The 26,251-nt window shown below is 48.4% G+C and overlaps 1 protein-coding gene across 6 annotated transcripts in view; it reads right to left on the bottom strand.

The window, feature by feature from the left end:
* The window catches only part of UBE3B (ubiquitin protein ligase E3B), a 60,275-nt gene that overhangs the window by 7,417 nt on the left and 26,607 nt on the right, over positions 1 to 26,251 (bottom strand). For 5 of the 6 annotated variants that reach the window (XM_030821338.1, XM_030821340.1, XM_030821341.1 and 2 more), the window contains 10 exons: positions 21,390 to 21,561; positions 19,423 to 19,541; positions 18,674 to 18,788; positions 17,826 to 17,925; positions 11,902 to 12,021; positions 7,608 to 7,784; positions 7,381 to 7,491; positions 4,808 to 4,945; positions 4,421 to 4,486; positions 2,564 to 2,622 (listed from right to left, as the gene is read on the bottom strand). In XM_030821338.1, coding sequence (XP_030677198.1) covers positions 2,564 to 2,622; positions 4,421 to 4,486; positions 4,808 to 4,945; positions 7,381 to 7,491; positions 7,608 to 7,784; positions 11,902 to 12,021; positions 17,826 to 17,925; positions 18,674 to 18,788; positions 19,423 to 19,541; positions 21,390 to 21,561 — 1,177 coding nt within the window. The remainder of the gene's footprint in view (positions 1 to 2,563; positions 2,623 to 4,420; positions 4,487 to 4,807; positions 4,946 to 7,380; positions 7,492 to 7,607; positions 7,785 to 11,901; positions 12,022 to 17,825; positions 17,926 to 18,673; positions 18,789 to 19,422; positions 19,542 to 21,389; positions 21,562 to 26,251) is intronic. The other variant, XM_030821342.1, reaches the window with a different exon arrangement.

Below are 26,251 nucleotides of genomic sequence, written 5' to 3'. Positions count from 1 at the left end.
CGGGGTCTGCTTTGATGAACACAGTGCCCTCAACTACAACTGCATAAAGCATATAATCCTCTCAACAGGTTACATACATTCCAACAGGCTTGCTAGCATCGCTAATTTCTTTTTTCTTTTTATTTATTTATTTTTTGAGACAGAGTCTCACTCCGTCGCCCAGGCTGGAGTGCAATGGCGCGATTCGGCTCACTGCAACCTCTGTCTCCTGGGTTCAAGTGATTTTCCTGCCTCAGTCTCCTGAGCTGACATTACAGTGCCTGCCACCATGCCCAGCTAATTTTTGTATTTTTAGTAGGGATGGGGTTTTACCATGTTGGCTAGGCTGGTCTTGAACTCCTGATCTCAGGTGATCCACCTGCCTTGGCCTCCCGAAGTGCTGGGATTACAGGTGTGAGCCAATGCACCCAGCCTTGCATCACTGATTTCTTAGCAAAGAACTTGAGCCCGGCCCAGGTACGACTCTCACCAATTCCAAATTAGTAGAGTCCAAATAAATGTTTTACAATGCTAAAGCTTTAGTGATCTCGAAAATATCCCTATTTAAAAAAATTTTCCAGCAGCAAACCTGTACATTAATACATACAAATATGATTTTCCTATCATTGCTCCTCCTTCCAGGTATACTTTGAAGCAGGTGACGAGTACTGCTCCACTTTACTGAGAAAGGGGGAGAGGAAGGGAGGAGGTGAGAGGGAGGGAAGGAAAGAGGGAGATACGAGAGAAGAGAGGATGGGAAACATCCAACACTCATGAAGTGCAAGATCAAGTATCACCCCTAAAGAGGGAGAAACTGGCACTGCCAGGCCTTTTGAGTTAGTATGCAGAACTGAGTGTCCTTACCCTGACCTGAGGCTTTATGCTATAAATGCTAAGAATCTGTGAAACAAGTTTCCACATAGGAGGTTTCCCAGCAGGACAGGACTCTCCCTCCAGCACAGCCTGCCCCCACCTACCTCCTCTGGGTGCTCTACTTAGCAGCCAGTGTCTATGTGGGGATAGTGAGTGACTACCTACCGTCACCCCCAAGCTGCAACACCTGGCAATGTGTGTCCTCTCAGGGGGTGGCAGGATCCATGTGACATGTCACCCATCTAAGGATGGTAAACATCACTGCTGTCATTTAAGCCCTCCTCTGAGCCTGACACCCAGGAAGGTACTTTATACACATTGCCCTACAAGCACCCCCCTAAAGGAATGGCTACAGGTTACATGGCAGGCAGGGGCAGGACTCACCATGCTCTCTCTCTGGCCCTGGCTGGGCCCTCTCTACTCTCCCAGGCAGTCCCTCCCAATCTGCACTTTTTTCCTTCTAAGTTTTCCAACTAATGCCCTGTGGCCAAGGAGCAAGGCTAGTGTATTTCAATCATTATGAAAACAGGGTCTGTTCTCCTGACGTTTCTGACAGTCTAAATAAAAAAGTCCCAAGCTTGCAGACTGACCGAACCACCTGATCCGAGAGGAACATCATGCTTGGGAACACTGGACTGTGACGTGCATCTGATTCAAATGACTCACCAGGTGGGACTGAGCCCTCACTTGTCACTAAAGAGACTGATGCTCCAATTAACAGTTCAGATGCTCAACTGAGCCTGGCGGTGGGAGATTGATAAACTGACAAAGGGGCCAATGTCTGCTTCTCATGCCAGGCTCCACTGTTTTAATTAGGTGACAATAGGGCCGAGTGGAGACCATGCACTGAGAGGTTTTGCTTCTAGGGACCAAAAAGGCTGACATTTATGATAGATTCTGCAGAGCCCTTTATCTGTGACAATAGGTGCTGGGCCTCAGAGTCTCTCCAATTCCCATGTCTAAGGACCTCCGTCTGTGGCATCTGAATTCATCACGGTGTCTTCTCAAGAACACTGTTTTGTACAACTGCCATGTGCTATCATCCAAAATGATCTGCCCCTCCCCGCCAAGGTGTCTTTCCACCTCTGTGCCCTCTGGGTTCAGGACAGTGTGCTGAATGGCTCAGAATCCATCTGTCTGCATCTAGGGCCGTTATTAAACTCCTAAGAACACTGTGGCCTGGGTGCCTCTGACCTTAGAAGTGCTACTGCAAAAAATAAATGGTCAATTCTTATTTTGCGAATCAATTTTTTTTTTTTTTTTGAGATGGAGTCTCACTCTGTCGCCCAGGCTGGAGTGCGCTGGTGTGATCTTGGCTCACTGCAACCTCCCGGGTTCAAGCAATTCTCCTGCCTCAGCCTCCTGAGTAGCTGGGATTACAGGCACGCACCACCACGCCCAGCTAATTTTTGTATTTTCAGTAGAGATGGGGTTTCACCATATTGATCAGGCTGGTCTCGAACTCCTGACCTCGTGATCCGCCCGCCTCAGCCTACCAAAGTGCTGGGATTATAGGCATGAGCCACTGCGCCCGGCCGCAAATTGAATTTAATACAATTCTAGCCTATGAACTGTAACCGGTAAATTCCATTATGATATTTATGGCCTCTTTCTACCTCAATCTATCTTAATAAATTCTCAACATAAACCCAGAGAGCCAGAATGAAGTCTTTTCAAGTGGTGACCTTAAAAACCTAATTGCTATACTCACTTATTTTCATTTGTAACAGGAATGGTCTTCCCTCCAGGAATCAGTTCATGGCAAACAAGCTGGGGGAGAAGATGGGAATAATTACTAGGGAGGACTCTAATGGGGAAATAAAGCTTCCTGGAGATGAGAGGGCCCGGCAGAAACATCCATGATAATGATGGAATTAAGATGGCACATGCTTGGGAACCATACTTTCTCAATAAAGTCAAGGCTGAAATATCAACAAGTAGACCCTGCATGATCGATATGAAAGGTTTTTTCTCACCCAATCCTTGTTCAAACATTTGTATTAAGACTTCGGGATGTCATGGAGGGGAATGTGTTGGCATTTCGGAGCAGAGTAGGACGGTTAAATAAACACTGGTACATCCATACCCTGGAATACTGTGCAGGTACTAAACAATATGATGAAAATGTGCGTTTACTAAAAAGGTGAAAAAAGGCCACTGATGTAACAACATGCACAGAATGGCATCATTTCTGGAAAGGGAAAGACTCTGGAGAGAGTCTCAAAGGACACAAGTAACACACTATCACGGGCACCCTGTGGGCACTGGCATTACAGGCAACTTGCATTTTCATCTTTTGCTCATATTAGAGCTAATTTTTTTTTGTTAGAAGTTTCATTATCTTTATAGTCGGGAGAAAAATTATGTCAAGAGGAAGCCTCAACATCTGATTATAGATTTATTTTTAACTCTGTAAAATCAACTGCTTCTTTCAACTTCAAGAATACTTCTGTGGATCACCTAAAAATCAAAGGACATATCATTTGAAGCCAATTTTAATAGAAATTCTGTGAAGATTCTATAACCCTACAGATCTAGAAAGGAACACAGTGATCCCACTCCCGCTGCTGTCAGCATCTCAGGTGGCACCAGTGGGTTTTAAAGCTGAAAGGGCCCTTAAGAATCAGCCAGCCTGAGGTTTCCCCTGATTCCAGGAACACCCTGCCCGTGAGCTATTCTGTAGAGAACGATCCTGCGAGACAGCATTCTTTCCTTCCTTCAAAGAAGAGTTCTGTGTCCGAGGAGTTAGGGAAGCTTGAGATTAACTCAGCTCCACTGTGGTTTCCTCCTCACAGGCTGCTCAGAGCCTTCACATGCCAGCCTGCCCAGGGGCCTTTCAGGAGGACAGGCCACGCAGGGCTCCCAGCGGTGCTTACAGACTGGGCCCATCCAGGACTCGCATCTGGCAAATGGATATGGAAAGTGTGGCTCAGGGAGACTGGGGGTTCTCTCTGAGGTGCCCAAGCGTGAGTCTAAGAAGTCGGCTGTGCATTAAGAAGCTCATGGCGCAGTTTCTCCCGAGCAGCCCTTGGACCTGCACTCCCAGAGCCTCATGCAGGGACCTCCACCAGGACACAATCAGAGGGGGCGGAGGCCACTACAGAGAAAAGCCAGAAGGAACCGTGGGAGGAGACGTGCTGCGGCCCTGAGACCAGGGTCTCTGCTCCCTGCTCTGCTCTGCATGCCGAGCATGAACAAGACAGGCTTCTGCTTGAGGCGCTTCTCGGGTGGCATCTTCCCCTTCTTTAAGACATAATCCTCCATTTGTAACGGCTAATCCTCACCATGGTAACGAAAAGCCATGTTACAAATGGGGAATTACCCTAAAATGCGATATAAGAAAGCAGGGTCTCTGCAGGAAGCTTCAAAGGCCAGGTCAACTGGGAAGGAAAGGAGGGGGCCCTCCTTCCTGGCAAGACGGGAGGAGGATGGGCGAGGGGTGGGGAGGACAAGGGACCAGACAGAGCCTCAGCTTGGGGCTCTTTCTGAGGAAAACACAAATAACACGGCAGGTCTCAGGAACCCATGGGGGCAGTGGAAAGGGAGCTCAGCCAAAGGGCGGACCTACCTGACCCATGACGTCCTCGTCGTAAGACAGCGTCAGGCCCAGGTCAGTGATGTCCCCGTCATAGCGCTAATGTAACAGAGAACGGGAAAGTGTTGGGGCCATGGAGCACTATGTGCTTAGAGGTTTAACCCTCCCTTGAGGCGCTGCTTTGGTGCTGGGAACACCCATGGCTGCTGAACAGCTTGACGCAAAGAAGGTCATTCGTGACTTTGAGGAAGGAGATTGTGAGGATCAGCCTCGAGTGGGACTGCCCACAGGGGGATGTGAGGGGCCTGCAGCAGCTACAGCAACAGCAATAAGAGAGGACAGGCCATCTCCTTCTGGGACTTTGCAAGCTGTGAGTTCACACCAGTAGTCGGCTTAGCTCAACCACCATTCCATGCTTACCTTGATGGAGGTGAGGTTTTTATAGAACTCGGAGTCCAGAGAAGGCAGTTCATCCACTGAGCTATAGAAGATGCTGTGGTGGTGCCCAAGCAGTTGGCTCAGGAAGAAGGATGCGAATGGCACGTCCACCACAATTCCCTGGGAGAGCAGAGAAGCAGAGCTGTCCATCAGCCAGGATTCTGATGCAGTGTTTCAATCGGGATGGCTCAGGGTGCAGACATGGCCTGAGGGTGCCATCGGCCTTTCCAGGCCCCTCCTAAGTTTCCAATCTGGAGGGCAGTATCTCCCCATCCTCTACCAAATACAACTGAGTGCCTCCTGGGGACAGCGCAGTGGTCAGGACACACGGTTTGGAGCTACAGCGCTCAGGGATTAAATCCTAGCTGGGCTGCTGCCAGGCCAGGGGCCCTCAGCTGTCTTACCTGTCAGTCGGGGGCAGCACCAGCCTCTCAGTTAAGAGGATGGAACGTGCACAGTACTAGCCCCCCCAAGCTCTCAGGGCAGCCATGGCATGGGCAGACGCCAGAGGAGCACAGAGGATAAGCTCTCCCGCAAAGGCAGAGTTGGGGAGCTTCCGGGAGGAAAAGCCAGCTAAGTGAGGCCTAAAGGAGCCAGCCAGGCACTGGTACGAGGCCCCAGGCGTACTCCAGGGATGGAGGGCACGGAAGCAATGGAAGCTATGTCCAATGAGGACGCAGGGCCAGGTCAGGGAGGGCCCATAAGCCTCGCTGCAGGCTGGATTCTGTCCAGAGGGCTCTGAGCAGGGAAGGGACAGAGCTGCACTTTTATGTGGGGAATGGGCTGGCGAGAGGAAGACAGGAGGCAGAGACACAGCCAGACGGCTGTGGCATGCTGCCAGGGGAAAACACCGACAGACTGTGCCAGGGTAGCGGCGGGAGGGTGGAGAGAGACATGTGGACTGGAGAGGCTGAGAGGGGACAGTCACTTGGACTTGATGACGCCTGTCAGAGGACCGTGAGGGGTAAATGAGTTAATCCATGCCACTCCTCCCGCAGGGCCTAGCAGGTCCCATCTTCTCTCGTCAGCACAATTACTGTCAGAGGTGAGGGAGGGAAAGGACACAGAGGCGAGGCCTGGGAAATGGGATGACATTCAGAAAAGCCAGGAGGCCATGCTTTCCAGGTAGCCCAGGCTCTTCTGAGTGTCATCACAGCAACGTGTTTAAAGGAAAAAATATGCCATGTGCTCGGGTGGGTTCTAATGGGATTTTTAACTTTTTCAATGGCAATCAACTGAGAAATTGTCTCCATTATGCAGATGAGGAAACAGAGGCACAGAGAATGGGCCCAGGACCCAAATCACTGGAGGGCACAAGGAAGACTGGACGGTGTTTGGGCAGGGGCTCAGATGGGCCACTGATTCCATCATGGCCGGGGACTGAGGCCCGTGCACATAGACTGTTTCCAGACAGAGAGAACAATGGATTATTCGAGAGTGAAAGGAGTTTGGCCCTGAGACCTCCCGCTCAGCTTGGCCCAGCTGCTGGCTCTTTCTGTTTGGAAAGCATCTGCCTTCTCCAGGTTCCTGGGGCATGCGAAGAGTGCTGCCCAGGTGGCTCGCTTCCTCCGTGCTTGGGCCAGAAGCTCAGCAGAGCCTGAGACCCAGGCAAGGTCCCTGCAGCTCTGGAGCCCGCTGCGAAGGCCACACAGACTGGCTGGGCTGGTGCTGCAGCTTTCCTTCCTCCTGGGAAGCAGGACTCTCCCCAGAAACAGGCGGTGATTTCCCACTCAAGGTAGTTCCACCTTGGTTTTCAATGGACGGGGGTTTCAATGGACAGGAGGAGCTGTGTGGGCCACGACATCACCCTGACCCCATCAGGCCGCAGAGTGGAAACCCAGACTCACTTCCTCTTAGTAAGGTGAGGATGACTGCTCCGATCCACCTGGGGTGAGCAGCTGCTGGGCACCGTAGGAGGCCCTCCTCACTTAACATTAACGGCAACCCAGGAATGTGGCTTTTCTTATCTCCACTTTACTGATGCGAGAACGCGGCTTAAAAACTAAAGAAACTTGAAGGCACACGGTCACATAGCTGACTAGGAACAGCTGGTCCTGACCTGTTGCCATGGCTGGGAAGCACTCACTCAAACAGCACAAGATTTTAAAACTATCAAACTCCACAAAATGCTGCCCTCCTACAATGGGGACCCAGCCTCCGTGTGGCCATCTGGCTCTGCACACCACTCCTCATGCCTCAGGAAAGAAGAGGGCTGGCCTTACTTAGGACTTGGGCCGGCCTGGGTTCAAATTCCGCCTCTACCACTTAACTAGCAATGAAACTCTGGATAGGTGACTCCTCAAAGCTTCAGGTCTCCCATCCTTAAATAGCCAGGATAGCAGCAGCCCTGTCACAGGGCTGTCGATGGGATGAGAAGAGATGCCACAGGCAAACTACCTAGCGCTGGTGTACAACAAATCTTGGTTCCTGCCCGTCCTCGCTTGTATCCTAGTGACAGTTTACATGGCCAAGCCTGATCACATATGTGTATATGAAGAAGCCCATGGTACTGTTAACATTTTATTTTACATTTCTCTGTTTCTTAATGTTCCTACCTCATACACAGCCTTCCCCAGCATCTTCCCCACAAACTCGAAGAGCTGCAGGTAATTCTCATGGATGTAGGATGTGGGTGAGGGGTACAGCCTCTCATCCCCACTGGTTGTCTGCAAGGCAAAAAGACGGGGAGAGGCAGAGGTCAAGTGCCTTGCAAGGAGCAAGCCCAGCTCTTCACTTCTTGAATCTGGCTGCTGTCAGCCCTGCTGTCGCTCCCCTTAAATACCTTGAACAGATTGAGTGCTGGGTCAAACACTCTCTTGATGATCTCTTCCAAGAACTCCTTAAAAACACCGTCTTGATCAATCCCTGCTTCGTCCACCCCAAGGTCATTGACAAACTTCACACGGATGACCCCCTTCATGGCGTGCTGGGAGAGCTGCCTAAGCTGCTCGTAGCCGTCCTGCCAAGAGCAGAATTACAGCCCATTAGGAAGCCCAAAGCCTTACACACACAATTCGGGGTTCCCTCTCCTCTGTGCGAAGCTCTCCCAGCATCATTACCAAATGTGCAAATTATGAAACATGGGTGCATGACAGGAGCCGCTCTCACCTGCTTTTGAATGAGCGCTGATTAAAAGGAAAGATTCATTTGGGGATGTGACGGTATCACTGTTTGGCAAGGGGAGACTGACCTCAAGGGGACAGAGCAGTGAGATGGGGAAGTTAGACAAAATGAGTCATGACAAGCTCCTGGCCATCAGACAAAGGATGAAAGAAACCGGGACAAGATGCATTTCTCTCTCTCTCAATGCTAAGAGTATCTTTAGCTCATGGTAAAAAAAAAAAAGAAAAAAGAAAAAAATCAAACCTACAGAACACTATAAAATGAAAAGAATTACCCATCACCCCTCATCTCCCGCTGCCTTCCCAATCATGAAGTGCCTGCAAGTCATGCTGAGGAATTTAGGGGACATCCTGAAGGTAATGGGAGCCGTAGAAGGTTTTAGGCAAAGAGTAATACGGCTGACTTTCTGTCAGATCTTTCGATTGGCAGCAGAGCAGGTGGATGGCAGGGACCAAGGCAGGGAGCAGAGACCGAGATGTGGGGGTGGTGCTGGGCCTGGACTTCTGGCTGGTGGTCAGCTCTCTCAGGACACAGCCATTCAGCACATCTTCTCCATCCAGACCTCAACATGCACAGCCCCAGAACCACAACTTCGGAGTTCTCCTACTAAATCATCTGTTTAGTTTGTCTCTTGATTCTAATCTGTTGAGGCCTTCCTGGCTTCTGGTTCCATCATCTAATGCATTCCTAGTACTTGGGGTGCTGAGGTTTTTATTTCAGGGCAGTGACTATAAAAACAGTGCTGAACAGCCCAGGGCCCAGGGAAGAGTCTGTTGGCCCGACTTGAGAGGCCCCATCACCAGGTGAAACTGATGTCTTCAGATGCTGTGATGGAACAAGTGACCAATCAACCCTGCTGTCCTATGAAGGCCATGCCACATTTCTCCCTTTCAGCTACAACTGTAACACTGTCACATGCTTCACAGGTTACACAGGCCGTCTCCGCAGCATCCACTCAGCTGCCGTCTGGTCCCCTCATCACAAAGCAAACGAGCAGTATGCCAGTGTGGCAAGACCTGTTTTGGGGAACCCTTGCTGCCTTCCTGCCATGCTCACTCAGTGATCCCCAAAGGACTATCCTATGGTGCCCCTGAATCTTATTCAGGGGTTAGGCTTCAAAGTTAGTGGGCCAGGGAAAATTACCTCTCAAGACTCCTAAGTCACATGTGGGAACAGGAGCGCAGTTTTGTGGAGGCAAACCTGAGAAGGACTTTTTATGTACATAAAGTTTGAGAATCATTAAGTTAGATGACAAAAGGGAGAAACAGGAAGTCACCAGGCAGCTGTAACAGCATTTAAGCCATTCTGCCTAAATTTAAGATAATTATCTTGGCACTGAGATGAGAACAGATGGAGAATTCCAACAAGTTCCCGTCTGCCTGCAGGAGTTCTTCCATCTTGCTTTAAAATTATGCCTCCCCAGCCTTTACACGCATTAGTAGATGCGTTTGTGGTTATGTGGATGAAATGGGATGGTACATGTGAAAGCACGTGGCACATGGCCTAGCTCAAGGAGCGTTTACAAATCTCAGTCTTGCTTGATCAGCTCCATACCAGCCTCTTCATTTAAAAGTTTAGAGGGGACTGCCTCTTGTGATACATTTCCTCCCTTCTGGGAACTGGCATGGATGTGTGAGGATTATATCCAGGCCTCTTGGGAGGTGAATGTGAGTCAGCGTTCCTCTTCTTCACTGCATCTCAACGTGCACACACAGGGAATACTGAGCTAGAAAAGGGATGCCTGGCTTCCAGGCCTAGCTCTGTCACTGATATCCGAGTGACCTTGACTGAAGTTCTCTGGCCTCAGTTCTGCCTTTGACAGAGACAGGGGAAAGGACTGGGTAAGAGTATGTTTGAGGATCCTTCCTGTTCTGAGTGCTAGAGTTCCAGCCCAAACTCACCCTCTGGGAAGGAGAGCCTTCCTACAGGACTTTAATATCTGGAAGCCTAATAGAGAAGCATAGCCCTCAATACTAACCATAAAAAATGGAAACAATGCCCAGGAGAGCATGAGTCTGAGATCAGCTTACTGACTCCCCCTTGTGTCCAAATCCAGCAAAGGCCCCTGGGCTCTCATTCTAATAACCAAGCCACCAGATTACGACAACTGGGGTAACAACGAACAACCTCTCTCCTTCTCCAGTGGAAAGTAAAGAGGAAAAGGGACTTTGCCTAAAGCCTAAGACAGACATCTCTTTTGCCATCCCTGAGGGATATGCTTTAAAAAGTAGGGCCAGAGTAATTGGGATGTCAAGTGAATTTCCAATAAGCAATGATATTTGTGAAGGGAGTCGGGATTCTGCCACTCTCAGGAGATACTGCAATCTACACCACCCCAGACTCTTCCCGTGGGTGGGTGCTGGCCACGTCTGGGTAGGCATGATGGGTAGTGGGGCTGAGGATTTCTAGAGACAAGAGAGGTGCATCTGGGTCTGCTGAGGAAAGTGCTGGAAAGGGAGTCTCTACTACACAATTGGGCTTTTTCTGAGTCAAAAGCAGAGGTTGCAAATGGGTGGCCCACAGGTTGAATTTGGTGGAAAGACAGGTGTTATCTGACTTTATAGGCACTTTACAGAGTTCAATTAGTTCACAACATGGAAGATCTGAATTTTGGCCTTCTCTTAAAAACTCAGAGCATTACAGAGCCCACCTCATCACATGGTGGGTCTGGAGGAGCTGAGTGGCGGTGGCCTCTTCTGGGGAGGCACGTGCTTCCAACTGCTCCCCAACACTGAGGCTGGGTGTCAGTTGCCATTTATCAACTCACTCATGGGGGCTGTTTTTCTCAAGCAGAGGTACACAGACCAAGAGGGCTGTTTCAAGAACAGGAGGGCGCAGAAGTGGAGATTATTTCTATATGTCTAGCATGCAAACAGAATGCTCCTGTAATGAGACCCACTTAGCCAGCTTTACTCCTTCACATGGCCTGCAGGGCCCAGTGGGCCCTTCAATTCCTTATGCCTACCTTGAAGAATGTCAGAAACATCCACTGTTCAGCACACACTGCCTTTCTAGCAGCTCTTGGCATTGATCACCAGTGGCCAGGGGCACTCAAACAAGCTCTCCAGTAAGGAGTGACACAAACAAGGTATGATGCACCGCGGGAGAAAATGAAGACACGTGAGGAGGAACAGCTGCTGCCGGGAGCCATCTGCTGGTGGGGGTGGCTATCTGGCCACATGCTTCAGGGGATCCTATGACTGTCCTACACTGCAGGACAGGCTCATGAGGAACTGCGGCTGGAGTGTGATAAAAAGGTCTGAAGTGCAAACACGGCAAATAAATGAAGCCAAGCCTTTCCAGGGAATGGGGACTGTGGCTCAGTCACCAATTCTATCGCTGGCAGGATGAGCGTGTATGGGTAGGCTGTGCACTATACAAGCCCAGGGGAGGCTGTGGCATGGATAACACAGACATCGTAGGTAGTTAAGTTTCTGACAACCATGTTCCAGCCGACTGGAGTCAGGGTCTTGTGCCAGCAAAACCAATGTATGACAATCTTCTGACATATGAGGACTGGGTACCTATCTCTAATTTACATGGAGTCATCATATAGTGGTAGTCCCAGACACTACCCAGTAGCTCAGGTGGGTCACTTCAGTGGTATCTTGTAAGTTTCTGTCTACAAAGAACTTCTGGCTCTGTGATAAATGTATTTCTCTACATAACTCAGTAAATTTAACACCTCCACTCCACTTATACTACAATCACAGTTGAGAGTCTGAGCAAAGTGCCTGCTGGGACAAATGGAGTTTGCACAGACCTGAGAGTGTTAGTGCAGCAGCTGTTCAGAGCAGTCAACAGGACAAATGACCCCTTTCCTGCTCCTAGAGCCTTGATTTCAGATCAAGGAGTAACAGGAACAGTTCAAAAGCCAGAGATCGTCCACTAAAGAGCTTCCATGTTGCAGGGCCCACTTCCTTGTGGTAGGATTCCATAGGCTTCACACTCACCTCCAGCATCCTGGACCGGCGGATGGTGATGTGAGTGACGTGCGGGGAGGCAGAGCTGGTTTCCACCAGCCCCAGTTTCTCCTTCTCCTTGGTAACCATGGTTCGAAACAGGAGAACTCTCTAAAATGAACAAAGGCGGGACCAGAAAACAGGGTCAGCAAACTGATGATTCCATAAAAACACCCTGCAAAAATGACTGAAACTGAAGTTAGATGAGATGCAAGCAAAATGGGATGCCTTAACATGTGCTACCGGTTAGAAATGTCTTGTGAGAACAGAAGCATTCCCTGGAACACTTGTGGGAATTAGAAATATTGTTGAATACACGTCAAGCAAAAAATGTTCTGGAAAGAGTGGTCTGGCTGCAGCTAGGGTCCAGTTGGGAACGGCCCACGAGAAAATCCTCCTCAAGGCTGGGCGCAGTGGCTCACGCCTGTAATCCCAGCACTCTGGGAGGCCCAGGTGGGTGGATTACCTGAGGTCGGGAGTTCAAAACCAGCCTGGCCAACACGGTGAAACCTCATCTCTACTAAATACAAAATACAAAAATTAGCTGGGCGTGGTGGCGTGCACCTGTAATCCTAGCTACTGGGAGGTTGAGGCAGGAGAATCACTTGAACCCAGGAGGCAGAGGTTACAGTGAGCCAAGACTGCGCCACTGCATTCCAGCCTGGGGGACAGAGCGAGACTCTGTCTCAAAAAAAAAAAAAAAAAAAAAAAAAAAAAAAAACAGGAAAAAAAAAAAGAAAAAAGAAAATCCTCCTCATTCAGTCAATAATCCACTATAAAAACTTGGTGGCAGAACAAGTTACAGAGGCTTCTTTATCTAGCTGTGCCTGCTTTAAGGGAAATCAGTATTATGAATCCTAAGAACAAAAATAATTCAAAGATAACTTTTCCTACTGTCAGAAAATTTAAAAATGACCCTACAGTATACAGCTCCCTGACCTTTCAACCTGCCTCCTCTGTGCCTTCAAGCCCACCACAGTCCCACCAGTAATATTTCTCAATTACTGCTTGAAAAGAACCCTCTCTCCTTATTCTTAAGATTCTGCTAAACCTATTTAGAAAGAGCATGACTCTTTGCCCCATCCTGGGCTCGAGAATCAGCACCCTAATACCATTTAAATCAAGTCAGCTGAATGAATACATAAATCCAACTACAGCTGTTTTTTAAAAATGGGAATCTCCCCCAAAGTCAAGAACTTTATTAAATACAAATAAGAACAGTAACAGCCAGGCGCAGTGGCTCACGCCTGTAATCCCAGCACTTTGGGAGGCCGAGGCGGGCGGATCACCTGAGGTCAGGAGTTCGAGACCAGCCTGACCAACAGGGAGAAACCCCAACTCTACTAAAAATACAAAATTAGCTGGGTGTGGTGGCACATGCCTGTAATCCTAGCTACTCGGGAGGCTGAGTGAGGCAGGAGAATCACTTGAACCTGGGAGGCGGAGGTTGTGGTGAGCCAAGATCGCACCATCACACTGCAGCCTGGGCAACAAGAGCGAAACTCTGTCTCCAAAAAAAAAAAAAAAAAAAGAACAGTAATAATAGTAATGACAACAGGAAATACTATATACCAGTGGGTGCTAGTACATTTTCATTTAATTATTATGTTAACTCTATTAGGCAAATATGGTTGTAACAAAAAAAGCAATGACCAACAGCCCCTTAAGAAGAAAGGGGATGGGCCGGGCACGGTGGCTCACGCCTGTAATCCCAGCACTTTCGGAGGCCAAGGTGGGTGGATCATGAGGTCAGGAGATCAAGACCATCCTGGCTAACACGGTGAAACCCCGTCTCCACTAAAAATACAAAAAATTAGCTGGGCGTGGTGGCGAACACCTGTAGTCCCAGCTACTCGGGAGGCTGAGGCAGGAGAATGGCGTGAACCCGGGAGGTGGAGCTTGCAGTGAGCTGAGATCGTGCCACTGCACTCCAGCCTGGGCAACAGAGCAAGACTCTGTCTTAAAAAAAAAAAAAAAAAAAAAAAAAAAGAAGAAGAAGAAAGGGGATGGTACTGAGTGGAGGAACTACTGTTCAGTGAAGCATCTCGCTGAGGCTGGTTGACAGATCTAGACCTGACAGGACTGACGTGCTCTGAGTAGGACCAAAAGCCCTGAGAGGTTCCAGGGCCATGCAGAACAGAGGGGACAGACGGGACAAAGGGAGGGAGGCTGGTGATAGGAATGAAGGGTGCTCCTACCTCTCCCCTCCATGGCAGGGGAACTGTAGGACTTTTGAGAACAGGTGTTCATCACGTGGAGTCATGTAGTTTGTGACCCAACTACTTCCTATGACCCCAAATCTTTGGCATGACCACCTGAAGGGGTGCTGTTTGGTGATACACAGGCGGACGGCGAGTTACATCTGGGTCAATCCAGCATGGGGTGGAGATAGCAGAAGACACAGAAACAGAACTAAAGAGACAGAAGTGACCACAGAAAGCCTGGATAGGGCTCTGGATTTCTATGGGGCATGGAAGAAGGTCTGAGGCAAGCTTATCCAGGCTGCAAGGGCTGGGCAACCTCAGCGACTACAGTGGACAGCTGGGTATGGATCATTCTCCCCATTCTACAGATGAAGACCTTACTCACCCAAGGCTACACAGTTGGTGGGCAGGGGGATGGAATGAAATCCAAAGCCCACACACAGCCCCCATACTACATAGCCTCTGCCCACCCCACAATGCTTAGGCCTTCTGGGTAAAAACAAAAGGCAGAGAGGACTTAAGGGCCAGCCAGGGGATGAGTCACACATAAACAGGTAAAAGCGATGTAAGAGGGTGCAGAAAATGAAGTGCTGTGCACATGAGCCAGGCAGAGCTGAGGCTTTAACAAATGTTAAGGAAAACAAGAAAGGCATTATAGTGAAATCAAGAACAAGGGAGAGGTTCAACATTTAGGGCAGATGGTATAATGGTAACAGAGCAGAGAGAGCCTATTACCCTCCTGTGTGCTCCAGCAAGAATATTTCAATGGCAGAGGGCAGCACACGTGCCATTAAGGGGAGCTTGAAGCTTGAGATGGGCGGCGGGGCAACAAGACAGCCCATCTGCTCTGAAAACACCAAGCCTTAGATACTCCCCCAGGACCTGCAATCACGGAGCAGGAAGGGGCAGGAGATGAGGAGGGCCCCATTTTCCTGAGGGAGGAAATTTTATGAACTAAGGACAAACAATCTTGATGACATATTTAAGCAAAATTACCAAAAGAAAAAAAAATGTGGGGATTACTATATACCCTGGACTTATAAGTCATTCCAATTTATCTCAGCGGTTCCCAAACTTTCTTATTCACAGCATCTCTATCACTGCAGTAATTTTTTTCATGGTACTCCTAGGCCAAAAGAAATCCCTAGCAGTCCCGTTTACTAGGTAGTTAGGTCCCAAATATTTATGTCCTAAGACCTCAGTCGCTGTTATTTTACAAATACACATACTTTGAAATATAAAATATTTTTATTTCGTTCTTACAAGCCAGCTCTGCAAACATCATTAAAAAGAATGTAGTGCAATCTCATGTTGAAATCACAAACTGCTCTGAACTAGTAGTTCGTGTGGTGTCTCACTGTGTTCCCCTCAGAAATCTAAAATATCATGCAGCACCTCCAGTGGCCACAGCACATGTGAACCATAGAGAAACAGAGCAGAGGGTCTAGACTATGTGTTATGGGAATGCAATGGTCAGAGGCTGATTTCACAGACACGCAGGTCCGGGATGAGGGGCTGCATTTTAAACCAGACACCACCAAACCAGATGAGGCCCAGGAGATGAAAGCTGAAGCCTATTTCGAAGACGAGGTGGAGAGGCTAAGGATACTACACTTGGAAAACACAAGCCCCAGATGCAAACGGGAGCTGCCAACAGATCACAGAAGATAAAAGAAGCCACTTTTAGGGGTTGTTCAAGGACCAAAAGGTAGAAGTTACAGAGAAGCACAGTTCATGATGAGGAAGAATGTTCTATCTTTTGGAAAAGTAAAGCCACAGAACGGCCTGTTTTGCAAAGCTGTGCATTTTCTATTGGAAGCAAGGTCAGGGACATCATAGCAGGGGCTCCCTCAATGAGGGCACATTTGATTAAGTAATTGCCATAAGGCCCTTCACTTCTGAGAGTTTGCCAAGTGCAGTAAGAATTTAAACAGCCACATTGTTTGCACATCATTGCTTGAGGGGAAAGAATAGCACCCATAAGTATTAAAGTCAAGGACAGAACAGTATCAGACAGCAGTGAGGATGAAATACCTCGAAAAATGAGATTTAATTTACAAAAATGTGATCTATGCTCTTTTCTAAAAATATGTCTACTTCATTAAAAAAAGAAAAAATAGAACAGGAGAAAAATAAAGGACACAACCTAGACTCCTAGAAGCCTCTTCTGAGAGGAGCTGAGTGTTGTCACAGCATCGGACATTTCCAGAGTGCCTGCCACTCACCAGGGATGTGAGCCATGCTTGCTACCCTCATTTCCTGGATGCTCCTGCCACAGTCCAATCCTCCCCAAGTCTCTCTCATCCCCCGGGTGTGTGGCACTCTCCTGGTTTCCCTCCTTCCCTCCTCATGCTGGCCCTCTGTGGGACGGGTCCTGCAGGGCTCTGCCTCAGTGCCCTGGACTTCTCACTCCGTCTGACTCCCTGACCACCTCGCCCAGGCTATGGGGGGAGTCAGGAGACTTGGGTGCTGTCTGATACCCTGACTACCTCACCCAGTCCACGGGGGCAGTCAGGAGATTTGGGTGCTCTCCCCACACAAGTTCCTCCCTCCTGAATGCCAGATCCCCTGTCCAGTGGCTTCCAAGAGCCAGAGACATCTCACATCCTATCTGCTCGATGCTGAACTCTCCACCATGTCCCAGTCCTGCTCTTCCACCTCAGGAAAACACCCCCCAAGCACCCAAGCCAGACACCTGATTATCACCTGAATTCTTCCTTTCCTTCCCCTCGGGATGTGACCATTCTCCGAGGCCTCCTTAAAAATCTCGACTTGGTCGGGCGCAGTGGCTCACGCCTGTAATCCCAGCACTTTGGGAGGCCGAGGCGGGTGGATCACGAGGTCAGGAGATTAAGACCATCCTGGTTAACACGGTGAAACTCCATCTCTACTAAAAGTATAAAAATTAGCTGGGCGTGGTGGCGGGCCTTACAGGCGTGGTGGTGGGCCTGTAGTCCCAGCTACTCAGGAGGCTAAGACAGGAGAATGGCGTGAACCCGGGAGGCGGAGCTTGTAGTGAGCCGAGATCGCGCCACTGTACTCCAGCCTGGGCAACACAGCAAGACTCTGTCTCAAAAAAAAAAAAAAATCTCTTGACTTGCTCATCTTTTGACTCCCAGGGCCCACCCTAGTGCAGGACAGCTTGCTTTAACAACCCCGCCTCTAGCCAGCCCTCCACACTGCAGCCAGGATGACCTTCCTGAAGTATGGCTCTGACCAGGTGCCTCCTAAGCGTCCAGCCCTCTGGTGGCTTTGCAGAAAGCCCTTGCTCCCAGCCTTGGTTTCTAAGGCTGTCTTGCTCTAGTTCCTACTACCCTCCTTGGCTTCCTCTTGACCCCATCCTTTCTATTCTCTCCAGCCACACTGTACATTTGGCTCTCCAAAAGCACCTCATCCTTTCTAACTCAGCCTTTCAACACTGTCCACTTTTGCCTGTGGGACCCTTTCCTGTCCCCTTTCCCTCCCTCCAGCTGGTCAGGTCTCCGCACCTGGGCTGCCACTCCACCAGAATTGCCAGTTCACACTGTCTTCTCCAGCTCCGTACCCCAGCACTTGGTGTAACCCCACCAGAGTAATAGCAACCACCGTTTCCTTGTGCTGAATGAATGATCCCACTTAGTCACCTCCAACTGCTGTAGCAAGGATGGAAAGGCAGGAACCACGTGGGGGAACAGAAAGACACATCGGGGCCCAGCTCTGAGTGCAACTCACGTTTTTGTGAGGGATGACATGTGGGATGTACTGCAGGATCAACTGTGCCCGTTTTCTGTCCCTGTCGAGTTCTTGGAAGAGCACGCTAGGTTTGAGATCCCTTGAGAAGAAAGACATGGGTTTGGGAGAATTAAAAGAAGGAAACTATCCTCTAGTGTGAGGCTGGGAAATGACACCATGTGGGCCACATGCAGCCTGCTGTCTGTTTCTGAAGAGTCTGATGGGAACATGACCATACTCATTCATACATGTATAGCCTATGGCAGCTTTTGTGCTACAGGAGCAGAGTTGAGTAGCTACAACAGAGACTGTCTGGTCCACAAAGCCTAAAGTCATCTGGCCCTTTACAGAAAAAGTTTGCCAGTCGCTACTCTAGTGCCACAGCTTCAGCAGTTGCCATAAAGTTTGAACTCATTGACAAAAACGCAGATACGTGCCTATGTTCAGTTGTGATAGGAGGATTTCCCCCACCCCATTACTCTCCAAAAAACCTAAAAGCAGTTTTTACTCTAGTAATTCTGCTAATAAAAACTGCCTTTTAACTCTCATGTTCTGTTGCTCAGCTCAGCTAAAAGACCTCTTCCTAGTTTGGATGAGAAATGTATGCTAAATATAATCTGGCTCTGTCGTCATTAATTAACTCTAATTATATTTGGTGTAAACATCTCTTAACAGAAGCGTCCTGACAGGTGCTTCACAGGGACAGCAGCTCTCTTTACCCAAATGAACAGACAAAATGAAGCAGAGGGAAAAAGTCCTCTCTGCCCTAGAACATGAGTGCTGAGTGCTCAGGCAGCGTGCTGGAGCAGGCTGGCTTCCATGGAGCCCTCCTCACCCCTGGAGCTCACTTTCGCAGCCAGTGGTCCTCAGGGGTGAAGCGCCGCCGGCAGTCCCGCTCATACAGCACCATCAGCCACCCGTGGACAGACTGGAACAGCTCCAAGGTCTCGCCCTTGGCGTTCTCTGTGGGACAAACAAACAGGAAAGTCAGAGGAGGAGTCAGAGCCAGAGAGCAGGGGGAGGACAGCTCTTGTCTTCTACAGTTGTCATCAAGTCCTTGATCTCCCTCGCTCTGAATTATATGTGGAACCGACGGAATTAAAAGGCACCCTGGGTACGTGCTAAGTGTCTGCAGGGCCTGAGTACCTCTCAGACAAAATCACTCATGCTGCCTCCCACTAGTGTGTCATCTGAAGAGTCTTTTTAATCTAAGGAGCTTTGTCCTGAACAATTGGAGACACTTCGGGAGGTGGACTCTCATCTCAAGCGTGCGCTGGCACATGTTTTATCTTCATAGAAATCAAATGGAAGAATCAACAGGAGATTCAGGGCAAAATTAATCATCATTAATAATCCTCGACACATACATGCAAATCCTGAAGGGAGCCTGGGAGAGCAAGACTTCTATAACCACACCACTATCTTAAGAAGTCACAGAGAGTGAAGAAAGAAAATTTCTAATTATGGGAATAAATGTGCACCTTCTATTAACTTGGAGAGACAATAAGGCTAAGAATCAGTTGATTATAGCATATAGACTCTTCGGCCTCCCTAGGTGCAGCATCAACCAAACAACAGCAGACACCTTTTCTCTTACCTACAATTCCATCCCAGATCATCTTAAACACAAAGGAATTCAGGAAAGAGGAGATGGTGACCAGCTCTTCCAGTTTGAATGAAATCTGTTCTTCATAAACTTCAATGTCATCAAGGATTCTAAATCAGAGAGAAAATTACCCAGAATTCCACACTGAAAAAAGGCGAAGAGAAAAAAAATCTGTACTGCTTAATAGCCAATAAACAAGGTTGAGAAATAAGCTTTATCTTGTAAAGATACTTACTGTAAAATCTACAGATAAAATGATATGATATCATCAGGGGTAGGGGGAAAGGGGAGGGAGAGCCTTAGGACAAATACCTAATGCATGTAGAGCTTAAAACCTAGATGACGGGGTGATAGGTGCAGCAAACCACCACAGCACATATATACCTATGTAACAAACCTGCACTTTCAGCACATATATCCCAGAACTTAAAGTCAAATAAAATAAAAATAAAATGAAAAAAAATGATATGATGTCTAGGATTTGTTTCAAAATAATGTGGGAGAGAAAAGCAGGTGGGCATTTGGATGAGGCAAAACTGGCTGTGAGTTGGTACTGTTGAAGCTGATAATGGGCACATGAGGGCTCATTATATTATCCTTTCTACTTTCTATTAATTTGAAATCGACCACAGTAAAAAGTTAAAAAATACAATTAAGAAAAAATCTGTACTCTATATTTTTCTTATAAGGATCTGACTGTGACACTTTCTTAATTCACACCTCAATTCACGCCTTCCTTATTCACGTCTGCATATCAAGGAACGTTGACTGGGAGTCGATGTTTACGGAGGAAAGCTATAGAATCTTATTCGATATCTAAGACACATACTAGTGACACTTAGTAGGTACTTAGGAAGCATTTGTGAGTAAATGAATAAATGTTTGAAAGAACATATGAATAAATGAGCCATTTAAGACATAGCTCTATCTGAACATTTCCTAACACTGCTCCATACACTAGAATAAGATTCACTCTTGGCTTACCCCCATCCAGTGATTAAGGATGTCTTCACCAGCAGCTAGACCCCTGCTCTTGCCTCCAACTGCTCAGTGAGTTCTTCCATGATCCTCACCCAATCTGCCGCCTACATGTCCCTGATCCTCTCCCGCTAATGTCTTCCAGCCTGAACATAACTGCCTGAGGTCCATTGTATCTTATAATTCTTCACCAACCTTTTTGGAAAAGGTGGAATGAAAAGAATACCAAACACACAAGATGCATAAGCTTAAAAACTAAAGCAACTAAATGGGACTAATGTTTGTTAATTTCCCACTCTGTGCCAGACACTGCACTAAGTATTTGACGCTGTTTTTTTCACTTACCCTCTATTGAACTGGTAATATTCTCTACATTCTAATAAGGAAATAGAGACTCAAAGAGGTTAAGAAACTTGCTCAGGGTCGGCTTGATAATAATAAAAGCCAGCATGTATTGAACTCATCCTATGTGCCAGGGACTGTGATAAGCACTTTGCAACAATTATCTCTACCATGTGCCTACAAGGTACGTGCTATTGTTATTCCCATTTACAGATGAGTCAACTGAGTCTCAGAGAGGTTGAATCCGTGATCCCTTGCCCAGGGTGTCTCAAGATCTGCTCAGTAAGGATCTGCACCCTGGCTCTGACTTTGGAATTTTCCAGGAATCTAGCTAGCACAGTGAATAAATGGCTGAGCCATGATCTAAACCCATCTCCAGGAGACCCCAAGCCACAGTCAGTGGTAATGATCAGCTTCCTTGAAAGGATGGGAACTTTTAACTCCCAGGCCCCACCCTAACAACTGCTGAACATTTACTGCACACTGCTCACTTGGTAAATGGCTAGTTCTTACAATGTCCTGCCACATAGGTCCAAATGTTTGCAGTAATCACATTAGCAATTACTTCCTTACTGACACTGTATTTTGGTCTCTCCATATTCTAGGAGAGGAATTCAGTCCCACAGCAGTCAACCTACGTGATGAGGTGCCGCGAACAGTCACAGAACAGCATCAGCATGGCCAAGAGTTGCTTGGACTCTTCAGTGTCATTGTTCAGGCATTCCAAGAAGAGCTTTAACCCTCCGTGGGGCCCGAGCTCACAGATAAATGCCCACAGTTTGGGCAGCAGGTCATCAAGGTAAGTGAGACCTGGAAAAAAGACAGAGAAACCCAAGCTTCAGGTGCAGACTCCACCTGGTCTGTTATTTCTCCTATCCAGTGGGAAACCAAAACACTTAAACCTATCCATGAACATTTAATGTGCGTGAAAAGAAGGTGGGATTATGGAGGAAAGCATTATCACCACGAGAGTAACAATGATAAGAGCCAGTAGTCAGTGGGTGCTGACTATGTGCCAGGCACCATTCTAGGCACTCCATATGTATTGTTTGCTTTCCACTTTCTGAAGCCCAGTGTTATCCCCATCTTATACAGGAGGAAACTGAAGCACAGAGAGGTTAAATGATTGGCCCCAAATCACACAGCCTGTATGTCAGAGCCATGAATAGAACTCAGGTCTGACTTAGCATTTATGCTTTAAATCAGGGATCAGCAATTTGTTTCAGGAAACAGCCAAAGAGTAAATATTTCTAGGCACTGTGGGCCAGAGGGTCTCTGCTGTTAAATTAAATCTAGCCAAGTCTGAGCAAAAAACAATTCATCCATCAGGCAGCCCTCAGAACCAGAAGAGGTTCAGACAGCTCCAGTCCGCATTCTGGGCAGGCAACATTTAGGGGCAAAACTGAAGTGAGGTACAGAGACAGCTTGACTGGTTATACCTTGGCTTTGCCTTATTTGAACGTGGTCTGATCAGATGGCCACCTGTGATTGATTGAAGCTAGGCTGCTGTGATTGGCAGCTATTTGTTACAAAAATACTGAATAGTCCTAAGTTAGACTTCTAGTCAGTTTACATACTAAGTTAGGCTGCAGTTCCTTAAGGACTCAAAATATGGAGGCATCCTCAGGCCAAATTTAGTCTAACACTGTTACAACTACTCAGTGCTACCACTACAGCACAAAAGCGGCCACAGACAATGTGTAAAGAAACAGATTTGGCAGCCCGGTGCTGTGGCTCACGCCTGTAATCCCAGCACTCTGGGAGGCTGAGTCGGGTGGATCATCTGAGGTCAGGAGTTTGAGACCAGCCTGGCCAACATGATGAAACCTTGTCTCCACTAAAAAATACAAAAATCAGCCGGGCGTGGTGGCCAGCGCCTGTAATCCCAGCTACTCGGGAGGCTGAGGCAGGAGAATTGCTTGAACTTGGGAAGCGGAGGTTGCAGTGAGCCGAGATCACACCACTGCACTCTAGCCTGGGTGACCAGAGCGAAACTCCGTCTCCAAAAAAAAAAAAAGAAAGAAAGAAACAGATTTGGCTCTGTTCTAATAAAAATTTATTGACAAAAACAAGTAGCGGGCTGGATTTGGCCTCCACACAGTAGTCTGCTGACCCTTGCCTAAAACCATCTTGCAGGCACACCACCTTTGGCAAAGCTTCCCCCCATTTACCTCTATTATTCTATTATGTTAAAAGTGGAAATGCAGTCAATGACTGTGGTAGGATGCTCTGAAATATACAAAAATGGAACCCTGAGGAAGCAAAAGGGGACACAGAGGACATTCTAAGTTTGTTTCCTGATGGCTACAAGGCCTCAGACACACAGGCCACATCACTGGTATAGTTTATATCTAATAACGCAGCTATTGACTTAGGCTGGATCTGAAATGCCATGTGTCACTGAATATACAGTAAGGTGTGTTCCTCAGAAAAGCACAGTCACCTTGTATTTGAGCCCTTACAATACCTCTCATCTTATAGGGCACTCTCTGAATTATTTAGTTTTCAATAAAGAACTGTTTGGGGAAGGTATATTAGCCAGCAGTGGGAGTTGGGGGAACTCCATCAGAGCTACTGAAGGATGCTTAGAGGGTGAACTGAAGGAATTCTAAAGGAGGCCAAGAATTGTATCAATTTAGTCCCTCCCTCCCCCCTCCCCCTCCCCCTCCCCTCCTCTCTCTCTCTCTCTCTCTCTCTCTCTCTCTCTCTCTCTCTCTCCTCTCTCTCTCTCTCTCCTTCTCTTTTCTTCCCTCTGTTGCCCAGGCTGGAGTGTACTCAGCTCGCTTCAGACTCCCTGCCTCCGACTCCTGTGAATCTCCTGCCTGGGCCTGCGGGCTGCCTGGGATTGTGGGCACGCGCCACCACCCTTGCCTGGTTTTTGTCCTTTGGCTGGAGGCGGGGTTTCGCCATGTTGGCCAGGCTGGTCTCCAGCTCCTGACCTCCAGTGGTCTGCCCGCCTCGGCCTCCCAAGGTGCTGGGACTGCAGACGGAGTCTCGCTCACTCGGTGCTTGGTGTTGCCCGGGCTGGAGTGTGGTGGCGTGGTCTTGGCTCGCTGCAGCCTCCGCCTCCCAGCCGCCTGCCTTGGCCTCCCAGGGTGGTAGGACTGCAGCCTCTGCCCGGCCGCCGCCCCATCTGGGAGGTGGGGAGCGCCTCTGCCCGGCCGCCCCGTCTGGGAGGTGAGGAGTGCCTCTGCCCGGCCGCCGCCCTGTCTAGAAGTGAGGAGCATCTCTGCCTGGCCGCCCATCGTCTGGGATGTGAGGAGCTCCTCTGCCTGGCCGCCCCGTCTGGGAGGTGGGGAGTGCCTCTGCCCGGCCGCCGCCTGTCTAGGAAGTGAGGAGCGTCTCTGCCTGGCCGCCCATCGTTTGGGATGTGAGGAGCCGTCTAGGAAGTTAGGAGCGTCTCTGCCTGGCCACCCATTGTCTGGGGAGTGAGGAGCGCCTCTGCCCGGCCGCCCTGTCTGGGAAGTGAGGAGCGCCTCTGCCTGGCCGCCCCGTCTGGGAAGTGAGGAGTGCCTCTGCCCGGCCGCCCCGTCTGGGATGTGGGGAGCCCCTCTGCCCGGCCGCCCCGTCTGGGAGGTCTACCACGGAGGCCAGACGCAATGTGAGGGCTGGACGTGGTGGCTCACGCCTGTAGTCCCAGCACTCTGGGAGGCCGAGGCGGGTTGATCACTTGAAGCTAGGAGTTCGAGACCAGCCTGGCCAACATGGCGAAACATATGAAAAATACAACAGACAAACCAACCAACCAACCCAGCAACAACAAAACAGGTCTACCCTGGAGTCATACTCTAATTTTTTCTATTTTCCTCCCTTTCTGATCCTTTATCCCACTTTCTTTTTCTTCCTCTTCCTTCTCCTTCTTCTTTGTCAAAGACATAGAGGATTGAGTTATTATCATTGATCCATACAAAGTCCCTCTCTCATTTATTTTAATTCCCACCCCCCATTTCTATTCCCCATCTTCCCATGTGCAACCCTCCTAATATGTTTGATACACATCTTTTTGTCTGTATGTATTTTTAGAAAATGTTTATTGTTTTGTGTGCAAAAAAAATTAATAAAAAAAAGAAAAAAAAAGAATTGTATCAATTTAGTGATTATGCCTACAGCTTAGACCTCACATTTTCAAGGGTAGGAGGATGTGGTTATAAAGAAGCCTTTAGAAGCAAGACTTTCGTGATCTGTTGGTGATGACATAGGTGCCCCACTCATAACTAGTCTTTCAATTGTCCATGTTATATCAAACACACCCAAGAATGTGGAAATCTCACAATTCAAAAACAGGTTAAAATAGAAACAGAGGAAACAGTTACACTGTGGAGATCACAAATACACTGCTACAGGATAAAAGAAGAAAAGCAAGTGTCCTCGAGTTCTGTGTAAAGGACTCATGTAGTGTAGACTAGAATACTCATAGCATCACACACTGATTCAACAAGGGCTGCATATCTAGCCATTTAGACAGAGATGGAGACACTGGGCCTGGCAGAGCAATGGCAGACAGACCAGCAGCGGCGCCAGTGCTATCAGATGTGTGTGAGGAGCACAAATAGACACTTCCTAAGTTGTCAGTAGAAAAACAGCAGTATTTTAAAAACAAGTGTTATGTTCTATAATCTAAGTTGCTAAATAGACTGAATATCAAACATACACTTTAGACTAGTTTATCTTTATCCTTAAAGTGTATATTTTCAAGTTGACTAAAAAACCTATATTTGGATTCTCTCACTTGGGAAAATGAGCTTCAATGTGAGCTCATTTAAAAAGCTGGACCCACAGGAGATCGAGACCATCCTGGCTAACACAGTGAAACCCCGTCTCTACTAAAAATACAAAAAAAAAAAAAAAAAAAAAAAAAAAATTAGCCAGGCGTGGTGGCGGGCGCCTGTAATCCCAGCTAGTCAGGAGGCTGAGGCAAGAGAATGGCATGAACCCGGGAGGCGGAGCCTGCAGTGAGCCAAGATTGCGCTACTGCACTACAGCCTGGGCGACAGAGTGAGACTCCGTCTCAAAAAAAAAAAAAAAAAAGCTGGACACAAACCATAACCCCAAACTCCTCTCACTCAAGATGCTGCTCAAACTCTCAGGCGCTGGGGTGCCCCAGGTATGGTCTTGCCCCTTCTCTCCTCCCTCTGCTCATCTTTGGGAAACCTGCCCTGGGCTGAAAGCCCATGGCTTTACACTCCATCCCTCGGCTGATGCTCCCAGAGTGTCACCTCTGCCAGCATGCCCAGCAGGCCCCTTTCCCTTGTCACAGCCACAACAGACTCCCCACAGGCCCTGCCCCCAGTCTTCCCCAGCTCAGCAAACCGTGGTACCATCCACACAGGTGGTTGGGCCAACAACCTGGTATCTTCTTTAAAACCCTTAGTCCTCATGCTCCCAAATCCAAGCTACCAGTAAGACCCATATCTTCTACCTCTAAAACAAATCTAAATCCTCCTGCCTTAATCTCCACTGCTACTACACTAGGCCAGTGGCTTTCAACCAGGAATGATTT

This window comes from Nomascus leucogenys, chromosome 10, assembly GCF_006542625.1.
Source record: "Nomascus leucogenys isolate Asia chromosome 10, Asia_NLE_v1, whole genome shotgun sequence".
NCBI classification, from domain to species: Eukaryota; Metazoa; Chordata; class Mammalia; order Primates; family Hylobatidae; genus Nomascus; species Nomascus leucogenys.
Note: the sequence above shows the minus strand (reverse complement) of the source record. Positions and strands in the feature narration are given on the sequence as shown.